Source organism: Ptychodera flava (assembly GCF_041260155.1).
Source record: "Ptychodera flava strain L36383 chromosome 3 unlocalized genomic scaffold, AS_Pfla_20210202 Scaffold_26__1_contigs__length_13983176_pilon, whole genome shotgun sequence".
NCBI classification, from domain to species: Eukaryota; Metazoa; Hemichordata; class Enteropneusta; family Ptychoderidae; genus Ptychodera; species Ptychodera flava.
Window position 1 is genome coordinate 666137 of NW_027248280.1, and position 16233 is coordinate 682369.

The following is a 16233-nucleotide window of genomic DNA, read 5'->3' on the forward strand; positions in this document are numbered from 1 at the left end:
TCTTTGAACCTTGAAATGAAAATATCTTTAGAAATATCTCTATCCATAACACGCCTATTTACAGTGAAAGGAAGCAGATTAATGATGATAATACATCACGAGATTTGAATTTTAAAAAAATGTGTAACTTTCTTGTTTGTCTGCGTGAAAGCAATGCAATATTATTCTGCAACCAGTAAATTTCGCATAACCACTAACTATAAAGAGAAAATATATTTAAAAACAGGTCACGGAGATCAATTTCGAAACCTCCGCATAATATGCTTTTATTAGACAACATACGAGTAGGGTGAAAAAGGTCCTGCCTAATAAAAGAAATATGTCATAGCTGAGGCATGATGTATATCAAAATGGTCAACACTTTTTATAATCATAAACGTATGCGGTAACGTGATTTTCACGCCACCCGTGAATCAAATCAATGCAAGAAGGACTTGCGAGAAAAATAGTTTTGCCATCACAATTGGTTATACCATTGGTTTAATAATCATAATAACGTTTCGCAGTCCGTGTGTCGGACTGTTCGTCTGAATCTCAGCCTGTCTGTCTGTCTGTCTGTCTGTCTGTATATGTGTCAAAGGTTACTGGTCTTGCCCTTCCCATGTGCACTGTTACAGAACACGGAAGATTCACTCTGATATCGGGTGATGAATACGTACAATCGGCCAAACACCTCTGCTAATTGATTGACAAGTAGCTAAAGCGCTGAGGGCCATACGCGGATTAATATGAAACAGCTGATGAAAAGCAGAATTGTTTAGTAGCTCAACGAGAACATTATGGTTTTATATGATACTCGTTTGCATAATAGTAAGTTGTGGGTACACACTTTATTTATAGAGAAAACAAGCATAAAGGAGACTTTCATGAGAGGAGGAGCCGTACGAATATATTTGATCGACAGAGAAAAAAGACGTGTAATAGAATCAATCACTACTGCATGCCTAAATATGAGCCGATATTTACTGAGACGTAATTATATATTCAACTGCAGACCTTGTGTCTCATTATTAAATTGAAAAGACTTTACAATTTTTGCTTTCATCAGAATTTGTCTTCCATTGCAAGCTAGTTATCTCAATCTCAGTAACCACTTATAGGTCCTGCAGCTCGAGGAACCTTCGGCGAGACTTTGGTAATAAATGACTTTGGTTTTAAATGTGGTCTTACTACATATACTTTCACATCTTTCAATGAATAACTATGAGTGAAGGTTACATGCCATATCAAAGGCCAAGCAAGGTCAGGGATTTTAGTCGAAAGAAAACAAAAAGTAAAAGAACTCGATTTACAAAACTCTTAATTTCTTCAAATGTCAACATAACCAGCCCTAAAGAAGGAAAAAACAGATACTGAAACAACGAAAAGAAAACCTGTGCAGGATCACAGTCAAATTTGACTATGGTTCCGAGTACAGCAGCGACCCTTCCTTCTCGTCATCACAGACAACAATAATCAGAACTTTTTTATAGCTCTACTTGCGTTCACAAACAAAATATCAGCATCAAATACTTAAAGGCGTATTGTTTGTGCACGTGAACAGTTTGAGACAGGACTATTTTGGAAAGACATGTTTAGTGGGACAAAACAACCAAAACAAATTAATTGAAGCATTACAAATTAGTGAAGTTCTGAAGAATAGAAATGTGAGAGCTCATGTTAGACTACACAGTCATACATTCGTCGTAATAGGACTGAACATTTTGAATGCAGTAAGGGTAGTGTCTAAATTAGTTTGATACAAAATTAAATGTAAATATCCCATTATCAACAGCATCCATTTCAAAATTGTCATTGTGCATCTTGCGTTCTGTACAAAAAGTTTCAAACACTTACTATCGGCTTTTCATTGTTTCCTGACACTTGCCGCACACGATTTCAGTTACGAATATTGATTTCCACTTGTTTCCAGTCTTGAAATTTAACTTAATGCAACACCATTCATCGCTCAACAGTGATGATTTGTTTTATTTGAATTGAATTCACCGGTGTAAATTATTACACTCCTACTACAGTCCAATTTATCAAAGTAAATACACTGTTGGGTCGACGTTAAAGCTGTCTATGACGTAATTGTCTCAGAAAAAGATGAGTTCATACATCTACGTAATGTTAACGACATCACCAGTATTACATTGATGAAAAACAGGCCTTTCAAAAAAGTCAACATGAGCCGATGATGCAATAAATCTATTTATTCAAGAGAAATATTTTTACAACGAAATTTATTCAGGTAGATAACTAAATCGACTAGGATCTTACTGGTTTCAGCAGCGGAATCACAATAGGGGTGAGCCAATAAGCTCATATAGAGTAATATTGGAAATCAGATTTTGATTCAAAGTGATAGGTCACTATTCATAGCACTTGATTTGTTTGATTAACATTTTGCCGGGATAGTCTTCTTGATCACAGGTCAGGGAAGGAGTAAGCACAAGCTTGTATGACACGGCGGCTCGCTGGTGCCTTGCATATTATGCGTTAGGCCATGGATCCTTGACACAAGTTATGACGGTTGCTGTGATTTCATCCCAGACGAACATGATTTTTTTGCGAATATAACACAGTGAAAGTCTCGGTGGTCGAGTGATCTGTAATTTTTTCTAGGTAGGATGTAAACATTGCCAGCATGACCATATTTAATTATTCCAATTGATGCTGGTCAAGAAAGTAACGTACGTTTTCAAAGTAAATCGTGATGAAATTATTTACTCAGTGTCTGCGTAGCATATTGCCAGTATCATTGCGCATTTACATATTTAAAAAAAATATTTGCAGTATTCAATACATTTTACATCACACACAGGCGAAGGAAAGCGTCCCTAGGGGTAGCTTGTAATCCCTAGGGGTAGCTTGTAATCCCTTGTAGTAGTTTGTAATCCCTAGGGATAGCTTGTAATCAAATGTGTTCTTGTTCCATCACAGAGTCGATGAATTCGCTTGCAAATTTGCGTTGTCTTTTTCGTAATCTAAGAATATAGAGATGACAACTGAGACATGCTGAATATCTTGAGAAGTTGTTCATCTAGCTTTGGAGTCGATTGTTAAGATACCATGTTGTTTGAAGTAGAAACATTAATGACAATATTTTTTCTTCGAATCTTCTCTAGCTATCCAAAGACGGCAACTCCTCACAGTAACTATTCAACTCTTAGTGATCAAAGTATTATGATTTATACCAACTTCCATTGCATCGCCAGGAGAAGTGTCAGACTTTCACATATTTTTGCGATGACCTAGTTTCAGATACGTTCTACCGAGCAACAGCAAGTACGCTATCAGCTGAAATCCGACGGCAAGTATGAGTAGCATCGTCACATTCCGGGGAAAATGTTTCTGAAACAAAATACCAATGATGTGAGCAACTCCATGTACAGTTGTATCATGTCAGGCTAAAATGGCTTGATGAAAGGAAGAAGTTTTAAACGCACACATACTTAGGTCTGCAAGCACATCCATCCATTCATCCATCCATCCATCCCGGAAGTACAAACACACACACATACACACATACATACATACATACATACATACATACATACATACATACATACATACATACATACATACATACATACATACAGAAAAAGAGATAGACAATTAAACTGCATATTATATATATATATATATATATATATATATATATATACATATATATATATATATATATATATATATATATATATATATATATATATATATATATATATATATATATATATATATATATATATATATATATATAAAGATACTCACTGGATAAAAACTGTACACTTCTAAAACAGAATCACCATCCGGCAGGCAAATATTCTCGGTTTTATTTAAATCCACGTCACACGCTGCAATAGAGATGAATAGGAATGGTGAAATTTAAAAGTGAAACCTCCATATATTACAGGGATTGAAAAATAAAAGTTCTAATAAATCACATTTTATGCATTGCCTAGTATGCAGCCCAATTATTTTCACTGTGCCATATGAGATTCCCATTCGAAATACTCGATGAATACACTCATCACATTTTGGCTCTATGGAAAAGCTACTTTTCTAATAAAATGGTCATGTTTAACCAAACTTGAAATTGGATTGCTATTGTTGCCTGCAAGGCGATGTAATATTCGGCAATTGTTGCCATCTTTTCAATACAAAGAACTAAAACTGAAACATTTCCAGAAATGTCCTGCTAACTTCATTTTACGTCAATGCTCATAAAACCTCGAGTTTCGTATTTGTCACCATACTGTAGTATTAAGGAGGAAAATATGTCAGCAGGTTTATGATATTGTTCGTTTTCAAGAAATTTTATTACATGCCTCATATATTGAACCTCATGCGCTCCATAGGATCTATGGTAACTCGTTGATGACGCCGCGGGACGTATAGTCATCATTTGAATGAATGTGAACCGGAACTATTTTCAACTTGACAACTCTGGGATTTACAAATGTTCAAAATACATGTTTTACATAGAAAATCCCTTGTTAGAACATTTTGCATGAAAAATCGATAAACCACATAACAGTGATTTAAATACATATCAATGCGTCATTCGACGATCAAAATCGTTCTTTTCAATGGATTTTCTTGTAACATGGAAATAAAGCATATGATTGTCATTTGCCCATAAACCCAAACATTCGGAGTGAAAACTATGTAAAGCATGTAATAAAAACCTTATAACCCAAACAAGGGACTATGTACCCTCGAGGCAGGAGACAAATTGCCTTCCTCATGTCGGGCAGATGGTCACTTGCCCTCGGGCACATAGTCCCTCATTTTGAAGAAAACAGCTATGGTCTTACCATATGTATGTGTGTGTATGTGTGTATGTCTTACCAAGGTCTCCGTACTCGAACCATTGGTTGATAGACAGTGCCTCGTAACCATACCTTGTGTATGATATGTACTCAAACCAACGTAGGTATACAGGGATTGTCCTATGAAGGTAAGGTTCAAGTTATCATCACAACATATCATTGCCATATAATGTTATACAGTTAATTTCCAATATCCCTTTGCTAACTTCGAATGATTACCTCTTAGTGAACATGAACATGACAATCAATTTTTAATTCGATATCTGTCCATTAAAGTATACATCAGAAAAACAACATTTAAACAAACTTGTCTAAATACTTTGTCTTACTAAATACTATGGTAACCTTATGTATTTAGTGTATATCCATACACGTATAAGTTAATATCAGTGCGAATACCAGATAAGACAGGACGTGAGAAGGCTCACGTTTTAATAGTTTATTATTTGAGTTTACAGCAGCGCACAAGACAAACCATGAAAAAAGCTACAGTGATGGCCCTTTGTCAATATTCAGTGTTATACATACTCAACATTGATGTAGAACCCTGTGAATATATCAACTGGCATTATTATGAAGGCAGCGACGGCCAAAGCTACACCATCTGTAGTACACGCCGTGGACACGGTAAAACCTGCAATTTAAAAGTGGCGGTGAAGAATAATAAGGATGTGCTGGCATGGAACAATTAAAAGTATAAAATGTATTTAAAGTGACGAGGAAATAGTTTTTCATAGCAACTGTGGTCAGAAGATTTTCAACTTTTACAAGATTTCAACAAAAGCTGCCCGTTTTGTGTAACTCATTTTTGAAAATCCTATTCGTTTAGAATCGTGAAAACTTTGCACAATGTATTACACATAAACTGGAATCGTGGATAAAGGATTGAAAAAACAATTTGGTGATAATTGAAGAGCCCTTACAATGAGCATAGATATGGATTTTTGTTTCCATATGAATAGCTCTTTACTTTTAACTGACAAAATAATTCATGGTACTGACTTACCGAGTGCAGAGGCGGCGAGTCCGGTAATGAACAGCAAAAACAGGTATATGAAAAATCTTTCAATCTCGGGATTTAAACCTTAAGATAAATCAAAAAGACATCATAGTGAATATTAATAAGTATACATCCTACTTTTCTAAGAAAATCTTTTAGAACATGAGATAAAAAAATCGGTGGTAATGCCATGATTGCTGGCTGGTTACTGTAATCGTAATAGTACCTTATAGTACCCACACCCAAAATGTATAAAGCAAGATGCCATATAAGATCATTATTACGGTTATTTGAATGATATATTTTATGTATTGTGACGAGTGCTCTGGTCAAAATAGCAAAACAATGGTTTCGTAGTGTTTATTGTGTGGCCTCCCAAAGGCTAAGCAGTATTTAGCACAGAGACAATAGGGATCCCACGTCTCAAAAGAAGAGATGTAAAAAACCGGACTGACTCTGGATCAATTGCATACCTCTCGTGCGTGAGGCAGAAGGGGCGACATTGGGAGGGAGGAAGAGAGAGGAGAACAGGGTGATAACAAACTGACATAATGAGAGAAATTAACAGTTTAAATATTAACATTTATCCCTTTCCTCTGTCTCTACACTTCTATGTTCATTGTTATGTTCATTAATTGAGTATTGGACTTTATTTAATCCTTACCTGTCATCCAATAAGAGATGGATCCTCCGAGAATTGCAACGATTAAGCAAATCGGAATCTACAAATATGAAACGTTAGTCTGTATAATTCCATATAGATTTGTTTTGTGTTATTTGTTTACTTAGTTGTCACGTGATTTTACGAAAATAAAGAGGGCGTAATACTGATCAGTACTGCGCATTTGATTGTCTAGAAATATCTTAAATCCGTCAATTGTATGGTGTCCTGAAAATATTTCTTTATATGTATTTATTAGAACTTTGCCCTTTAAAACAACAAGAATTTACTCTGAAATATGAAATTGTAGGCAGAAAAACCACTGAAACCAAATTCATTTACATAATACTAACAAAGATGCTCAAGACGGAACATTCCATAGGAATATAAATTTTTTACTATAACCCAAACGGGATTTGAACCCCCACACACTCACGGCAACATCGCCTAGGAACACGTACCTCCATGAGACTCTTCGCCAAGAAGTATGTGTCAGTTCTGTACATCCCACTAGAGTGTTCACGAAAGAAGAGGACTGCTTCTGGTTGTATACTCTACAGTGAAAAAATCAGACAAAGAAAGGATTGGGTTCTTGATGTTCAAACATTTTTCAAATAATTACCAGGGATTCAAAGGGCAAGAGCCCCTCTCCCCCTGCTATATTTCTTGTCATGAAAAAGAAAACTTTATTCGGACAATACCCTGTCAAATGAGTGAACAAACTGCCACATTGCCAAGTGTTCGGCCAAAATGAATACAGTAGGCTTGCTCTCGATAACAACAAAGGTAACTTAAGAAAATTCAAATGATACCAGAAAGTATTAAGTTTGTCCTATAGACGATACAATTCAAGTGAAATAACAATCTTTGAAAAACTTGTTAAGTTTTGTTTTGTCGAAATAGAACTCTCATATGCAGATCAGTGACCATGGGGCATGTTTATATCACCACAACAATACTTATATCCCTTTAAATACCGTAACAAAATACTTTCACTCCTACATTTTTGATATCTGACACTACATTTTGATATCTGACACTACATTTTTGATATCTGACACTACATTTTTGATATCTGACACTACATTTTTGATATCTGACAATTTTGAGAAAATGTACTGCCTCCATAAAGAATTTCTTATCATCTGTACAAAGGGGTTTATTGCCCTTATTTTTCAGAAGTGTTAGTGCTCCAGCCACCCTTTTTGAACCACTGATTGACTAAATTATGTGATCCAACTCAAGTATATCGAAACAACATGACGGCACTGATGAGTACAATTACCCGTATTGTTTGCCAGAAAGAGTACATGCCAACCAGGTATATCATCATTGCTAACATTCCTTGGATACTCTGTACGCCACTCTGCGAGTATGGGATTTGAAAGTAGGCCAAACCAATAACGAGAGACATGACCTAAAAATTGGAAAATATGAGATCAAGCGATAAAACGCTATTCATGGTTCAATCTTTTTAAACGCGTGAATATTTTCAATGTCATACTCAAGAAATAAACCACACCCAGCAACGGTATATCACGAGATTTTGACCAGTTCATGACATATCAGCACGAGCGATAGCAAGTGCATATATTAAGTGAACTGGTCAAAATTGAGTGGTATTTCAGTTGCTAAGGTGGTTTACTGCTATCATATAATATGCTTAAATTGAAGTTCTGTTATAAAACGTCAAAAGGGAATTTTCTCTTGCTGAGAGCTCGTGCCTGTTGCAACCGCGCTATCTTGAGAATATGCCACGGTTATTTTCACATATCGACCAATCAGACCGCAATATTTGCACCCCCTATATATTGGTATGATATAACATAGTTTATATACACTTTGTTTTTAATTCGCCATCGTGAATTCGGCGTAACTATTTCCTATGTACACTGCAAAATATAGTATTTGTATTCGTCATCAGATCGCAGGCTCAGCAGTTATAATTGGCAAGCGATACTAAACTGACCAGAGTTTCAGAAATACTGTCAAAAATTGGAATTCCCATAAGATTACAGTCTTACCAAAGCCGAGTAGAGCCGAACTTTCAGCAAGTCCCCGTCTCTGATAGTACGTACTGCACATCTCCACAGAAGGGCTACAAACTGTGTAAGCCAGCTGTTCTTATATCTGTTGAAATGACACGCTTGGATAAGTATGGGTTTTCCAAGTAGAGAAACATTTAGGACAGTTGCAGAACACATTTTTGAAATTGAGTTACAGTTAATTAAAAGGTAAGGAGCGTGAAAGACCGTACACGTATATCTTAAAGATTGTATCCATGTTGTCTTGAGAACTGCGCGGGACATTTTCTTGGGTAGACTGTAAAATAGATCACGTGCATTACAGTTCGAATTGCGCCAGTTCTTGTTCAAACATGGTCGTTAAACACGCATAAAAACGATTTCTGGAAAGCATAGCTCCTGGTATTCATGAGTTGGAGTATGATACTATGACTTACGTTGATTCTGAAACGCTTTTCAACTTTTTCTGGAAAAAAAGGCAAATGAGAATTGAAATTCAGAAGTTTTATCCTGGTATGCAAAAGCATCACGTGGACGCTACACGTGTTAATGTATTACATCATAACATACATGTGTGTACTTACCAATGTACAATTAGACTGTTGTCTAAACTACCAGAGAACGTGCCTCGGGTCAGTTGTTTTCGGAGTGCCAAGGGTTAATACCGCCAATCTGCTCCTTGTCCGTTTGGATTCACTTAGATTTTTCGGGCGAAATAAAGTTTTACCGTCGTATTTTAGTTAAAATCACAAGTTTGAATTTCTCCTCAGAGTTACCGCAAACTGGAGAGATCATATTGGCGTTTCAAACACAACTACATGAAATGTTCTCTCTCTAATAGCAAAAGGTCACAATTGCTCCTTTTTTCTTGACTGTTGCAAGCTTTTGCATATAGTCTTTTGGAAGATGAGAGACACTATGCTCTGTTCAGTTTGTAAGGAATCGCTGTAGATTCTCTAGAACATAGATTTTTAAAATGTTCATACGTCGAAATGCTGGAATAAGATGAAACATTATCAACAGATACATAGGGACAAGAATTAAAATATTGCAATCGAATCTCATTTTCACAGAATGTAAAGAGAGTAACATCACAGATATACGAAGATAAATTGTAAGAGTTTTCATTGTAGTTACAAAATGGAGCATCCAAAAATTTTGGATTTCATTTATCAATATGTCCAATTTTTTTGGGAAACATTTTTCAAAAATGCATTCAAGACAAGGTATAATTTTGCAAAGGAGATAAACATAAAAGTTTAGATAATACAAGCTTTTCAGAGAATTAATTTGATGTAATAGTTCGCTTATTTCACATGCAATAAAGTGTTTTTTCCAAAGGAATCTAAACTCTCGATTTTGAGACGCGTTCTTCATTTAAATATGTATTATCGTTTAGAATATATATATATATATATATATATATATATATATATATATAATATATATATATCTATTATATATATATATATATATATATATATATATATATATATATATATATATATATATATATATATATATATATCATACTAAATTACTTCAAGTACAAAGTAATGATATCTGTTACTTAAGTTTCATGCATCCTGCAAGCGTCAGACAGAAGTTCTGTCTGATGATTGCAGGATGCATGAAACTTATATATATATATATATATATATATATATATATATATATATATATATATATATATATATATATATATATATATATATTCTTCACAAATCCTTTATCCTTCCTTCCTACACGCTGCAATTTTGCATTTGCAACGATAATAAGAAATCTTACAATTTATCTTCGTATATCTGACAGTGTGTTGCTACTCTCTTTATATTCTGCGAAAATAATATTCGATGGCGATATTTTAATTCTTCTCCCTATGTATCTGTTGATAATTATCCTTCCTACACCAAGCCATTCATACAATGACATGAATAATATATTAACACTCTTACCATGATAGACTTTCTCCGTATTCTTCCTTTAAACATTTGGTCGTGAAGAACTTCCTGAACTTTGTTGTAGTACTTAGATTGATCAAAACAATTGCATATTGTCTGAAATTAAAATAATGAGAACGTGTAGCGTGTGAAAGGAAGAAATTTCTTAAGACGAGGAATAATCAAATTCAGTCAGGTTGTTATAAAACAAAATCTAAAACGTTATTGGCCTACTTGTTAACTTTCAAAATACTCAAACCAATTTTTCAGTCGAATACATTTTTTCGGAATAACAAATGGACTCACAACACCATAATGTGTACTTACGATAGGTGTAAATTCGGAAACCTAATTTTGGTCCTGAAATACAGTTAAAGAGGCAGCACTCATTGCGTTCACCACCTTTAAATGTCGGATAAGTGACGACTCTCTCTCTGTTCTCCTTTTATTTGTGTGTCAAACTGGCTAATGAACTGTTTTTTAAATCTTGTTCTGTCTGCAGCCAATAGTTTGTAACATTGTGAAAGGTTTGTGTGCGGCCTCGCTTGGATACTCGTAATTGCACGACACAAATCACATGATCTAATGTACTTTGCATACTTGTCTAATGCCAAATCCTAACCTGTTGGGTGTCTGTATCTGGAGTATCAGGACCGATTGATAATTTTTCTATGAAATAATCAGCAGGATTATAGGTTTCTGGACAGTTGTAACCGATGCCACTGAAGTATTCTACCAATTCGTCTCTTGGACCCATGTAAGCACAGCGCCCTTCACACAACATCAGTATACTGTTCAGTGATAAACATCGAATGACAAGAGGTAAAAAGTACACTAATATATGGGCAATTAACAAATGCACATGTAGATACACGCATTGAAGCATAGATCGACAAAAATGTACAGTACGTACAGACATACAGACATACATACATACAGACAGACAGACAGACAGACAGACAGACACCACAAACATCACAAACATCACAGACATCACAGACTGGAAAAATAACGAATGGAAGCGATGCAATAAACATGTTAGTTACAGTATATACTTTGTACTTACTTATCTAGATGTTGAAATATTTCTGACGATGGCTGGTGAATTGTGCATATAATAGTATGTCCGCTGGTCGATAAATCACTCAATTTGCTGGCGACAACTTCCGCCATAAATTTATCGAGTCCTGTTGTAGGTTCATCACAGATCAATATGGGCGGGTCTGTTAAGATCTACCGATATAAATCATAAACATTTATACAATTTTGTTTTCATTTATATACTTTTTGCCAGAAGCTAAAGCAATGCGCATATTGATGGTTGCTCAATTGTTTTGTGTTCATCTTTACCTTGGTTTTTTGTTTAGTCTTACGATTAACTTCTTTTTGATATTCGTTTTAAATAGTGTAGCTAGTGTGTTTTGGTGGAGTTTTCATGAATAAGTGTATCCGGGTAACATCAGTGATGTTGTATTCAACCGACAGGTCTACAGACTGGGGATAATTATATCGTGCGCTTGGCAAACGAAACCATTGCCTTCGATCTTAAACCCCTTCCCCGAATCGACGACGACGTCATCATGATTTCAACTTCCTAGGAACAGGATTTTCCCACGGCTTTATAGTTTCATGATCTTACTGCCGATATTATTCACTGTAATGTAAGTGGAGCTTAAGTCCCAGGGCTAAGTCGCCACCGAACACTATGTGTTCACACAATTGGTTAATTGTCCACTGACCTCTACGACCCTACGCACTCGCTGCTCCGCGCGCACATATATGAGAGAAAACAAGTCAAGAAGAAAAACATTTGCAGACGAAGTTAGTCTTTTTGTAATGAATGTAACGATGAAAACAGATACTTTAAATAGCAGGTATCTCATACCGAATACTCATGTTGACTGCACAATCCAAAATTTCTTCCTCGATTCGCGTCTGCTGACCTCATAAATTGAATAAGTAGACAAGGGTAATATGTTTCAAGGGTGGCGGTGGGGGTAGGGGTAAACGTCCCTCCTTGAACCATATATTCAATGATCAAAATGGCGGATTGTTGTTTCGCCCGGACATAGGATCACTAGGTCATAGTGTCCATGGTTGATCAATGATACTGATAAAGGATTGTAAAGACTGACCTCTGCTGCCAAAGATAGTCTTTTTCTCTCGCCACCCGATATCCCGTTCGCAGAGCCTGCTTCACCGATCCTAGTGCTGGCGCATTCCGTAAGACCAAGCTGAATGGGAAAGGACAAAATTGTACAGTTGTAGACGTGTTTTGACGATACACATGCAGATTTGACCATTCAAAGCAACGTTTATATAAAGGTTGTGTCAATTAGAATACGTTTCACGCAAAAATATCCCGCATATTAATAAAAACAAATCACAAGACGGCGAAGAGAGGTATCGAGTGAAAATGGAGGACAACCCTTAACATGGTTTGTCTCGATGAAGGTCAATGCTACGTAGCAAGAGAACTTAAATTTCTTAAAGTCACTGTCTGGGGTACCTATGTAATATATGGAAGATGAACACGCTAGCGTCTGGATAGGTTTCACTCTCATAGACTATTAAGAGTTTTGCACAATGACGGAATATTCGTTCGCGATTATTTTCGCTAAACCTTTGTCTCTGTTTAAATCTATGTACGTAACATCCCTGTATCGACAACAGGTGCATAGTTTTAGTTTTGCCGCCAAATGTGGCGAAGGGCAATGAAGAGTTTTCAGCGACATCCGTCCGTCCATCCGATATGAGAATCAAGATTGAAACAAACAAGTGAAGGAATAAGATAAGTTGGGGGTTTCTTGCGCAAATTTTGAAGTTTGCTGCCTGGTATATAAGGAATAACCACAACATATTGGTTTCTTACCTCTCCTATGACTTCTTCCACCCGTTCAAGTCTCTCCTTTCCGGTTATTTCACGATCCATTCTTAACATTGCCTGAGGGACAGGGGGAGGGGAGACAGAGACAGACAAAAGAGAGGAGAAATTGGCGAATATCTAAAATTGAAGAAGCAGATTTTGGCAATGACGGGTATGTCGAGCCTCGTTTTGTAATCAATAATAGCACTCGAACAATAAATGATAGCGCGAAGAAAGGCATGAATAGAGACCGGCTTTAGACAGAGAAAGAAGACCGAACACACTGACGGACGTACAAATGAGTAAGTCAAAATACATTTAAACTCGTATACCTGAAATTGCAAGTGCTCTCTGACAGTGAGCGTCGACAGAAACAGGTCTTCCTGTTGGACGTACGCCATAGCGCTGGTGATGGAGTCGTCTGCGGGTTCTCCATTGGTCAAGATATTGCCGTCAACTTCAAGTCCATTCTTTGTACGGAATGTGATTGCATCCAGTAGAGTGGATTTACCGCTACCGCTGTCAGTCACAGATTATTTGAAACATTTGGTGTAAGTAGCCAGAATGCGAGGGAAAACGCTATGAAAAACTGTGCACCAGTTACAACCTTCTATCAACGATAATCTGATGAGGGCAACACTACATGAAATTATGGTGTTTTCATCAAATATCAAAGTCTCAAATTTCAGTTAACATTAATCCTTTGAGCGCCAAAGTCAATTTTTGTCGCCTTTATAAAATATACTCCAGTAATTTTGTTTTCAGATTTTGCCAAACTTTTGATAAAAAAACTGTAGCCAACAAAACTCAATGTCCATTTGGTCCAAATTATCAAAAGAGTTACAGAAAATTCATAATAATTGGTAAAATTTTGCACTAAAATTTTGGTGGGAAAAATTACGGCACTCAAAGGGTTAAGGGAACAGTATAACATACTTCCTAAAATGACGGTCACCTTGTTGTTGACTTAAGGCCAGGGATAATAAGCACGTTAAGAAATTGATCACCGTAATGACATTTGCCGTTGGTGGCGTTCTGTCGCTTACACTGCAATATCTGTTGTGAAATAATCCCCAGACGCCATGTGGATCTACATGGACGCAACACGATGGCTACTGGAAAGAACGTCTTTGTGTTGTGTGTGATTTTCAATGGCGAACATAAGTACTCGAGATTGGCAATCTCAAAACAACACCTCAACAAAAGTGCGAAAGCATTCTGTCATTAATATGTAGATAAATTAACTTTTTAATTAAATATCTTGATTTTGATAAAATGCGATATGTTCACTGGTTACCTGGGTCCCAGTATTGCCAACAATGCACCTGGTTTCGCAAAGCCGCTCACTGTGAAAGAAAATGCATTTGAATAACAATGATCAGAGTTCACTGACAGAGCAAAGTGCATTATATACTGCAGTTGAATTGGACAAAAGGCGAGATGAGTGAACAGAGGTTACAAATTCAGACATGATTTATAACAAAACGGTCAAATATTTGCAATAATCTTGATAGGTACGCGATAACGCGGTACCCACGCCATAAATGAGCAAACTCGATGAGTTTTCGAGAACAACAGCTTTACCATAACGATTATATAAACTCATTCCTTTAATTATCAAGGTTGTTTTAACGTTTTGTTAGTCTTTTTTTACAAGTCAGTTTGTCTGTCTGTCCGGTGCGTATCTCAAAGTCTACTGATGGTGCCCTTTAGGACGACCCTATCTCATGATACCTGTGTCGTAAACACGTCAAGAGAGCGTTATCAATCACCAGATAAAGTTTATTCATTGATCGAGAGGTAACTCGGATCAAGAGATTTCTATCTTGTTTTTTAATTAAAAAAACAACAGGGAGAACAAAAACTATTTCCAGCTAAACGGAAGGATAATAGTATTTGTGAAACCATCATTAACACAACGGTCGGATATTATTACATAGTTTTCAATCGTGGGTATATATGAAGTAGTTAACCATTGAAACGCCGTAGATTTTTACAACATTTACATTTAGGTCATTTGGTTTATATGAAAAGAGCGCTGCGATTTGTAAACTGGGTCGGGCTAAACCTACTGACCTCTACTGACAATTTCTTTCCCCAGCTCGTCATATGTGTCATTTCGTTTCCATGGAAGACGGCTCCTCTTCGGGATAGTTCGCACCGTGATGCCATCCCATGTTAGGGTCAATCTCTGGTCCTGAAAGATGGTCGACCGCCGCGGCGCCCTGAACCGGAACGAGACGAAGGACGACTCCTGACTGTCGCTGTCCGAGTCGCTTCCACTTTCTTGAAAACGCCGCCTGGCGCCGAGAAAAAACCGGCCATCTTCGTCCATATCGTCGATCGTTTAACGCCGAAACTCTATCGCTCAAGCCACAAGCAAGCGTTGCGACATTGTCATGAGGTGTGCTGCCCCGGTCGTCGTACTGACGTGAACTTTAATCTTTGCAGCCTTGAGAGAGGGCTCATTCAGTGACTGCTGGTCTATCAAATCACGTGACTGTGTTTTGGCTGATCAAGCAGCGCACTGACAGCAAAGTTTGCCCAACGTTTTGTTAAACAGATAAAAACTGTGACCGTCGTGAACTTTCGTGGGAGGGGATAAGCCGTAGAAAATTTAGAAATGAAGGCGAACAGTTTCCAGCATCAATTTAAAATTTTGCTGCTTTCAGAATAGCGCCGCTATCGTCTCTTTCCTGAAGTTCAAAACCAACGAAATAAGTCTGCACCAAGTCTGCAGGAAAAGGCATTTGAAGCTTTTGACCCACCACTTGATTTCTTAGATGCTACATTTAAAATATGATATTCAACTCGCCGGATATTTTATTATTGACAGTGAAGATATTGATGGAAATTTAAGTCAACTGAAACAGTTTGCCTCAACCATATCAACGTGAACAACGCAAACGTGAACTCAAGTCCACA

The 16233-nt window shown here is 36.7% G+C and overlaps 1 protein-coding gene across 1 annotated transcript; it reads right to left on the reverse strand.

The window, feature by feature from the left end:
- Positions 1–2180: 2180 nt before the first annotated feature.
- LOC139125993 (protein white-like) lies at positions 2181–15789 on the reverse strand. The gene is made up of 18 exons (XM_070692062.1): positions 15385–15789; positions 14606–14654; positions 13641–13827; positions 13315–13386; positions 12578–12676; positions 11509–11675; positions 11065–11233; positions 10458–10559; positions 8940–8968; positions 8503–8608; positions 7764–7895; positions 6940–7032; positions 6482–6539; positions 5824–5901; positions 5346–5451; positions 4837–4937; positions 3757–3839; positions 2181–3336 (listed from the first exon to the last, which is right to left on the reverse strand). Exons 1-18 carry the CDS (start codon positions 15641–15643, stop codon positions 3217–3219), a joined length of 2010 nt encoding a protein of 669 aa, XP_070548163.1. The 5' UTR covers positions 15644–15789; the 3' UTR covers positions 2181–3216.
- Between the last annotated feature and the right edge of the window lie 444 nt (positions 15790–16233).

Bases quoted from the DNA above. Each gene is read 5' to 3' on its own strand.
- LOC139125993 (XM_070692062.1), bottom strand. From the start codon at position 15,643: ATGGACGAAGATGGCCGGTTTTTTCTCGGCGCCAGGCGGCGTTTTCAA. The intron at 13,828-14,605 runs GTAACCAGTGAA...TGTGACTGACAG, and splicing joins TTGGCAATACTGGGACCCAG to CGGTAGCGGTAAATCCACTC. The intron at 6,540-6,939 runs GTACGTGTTCCT...TCATATTTGTAG, and splicing joins TGGCGAAGAGTCTCATGGAG to ATTCCGATTTGCTTAATCGT.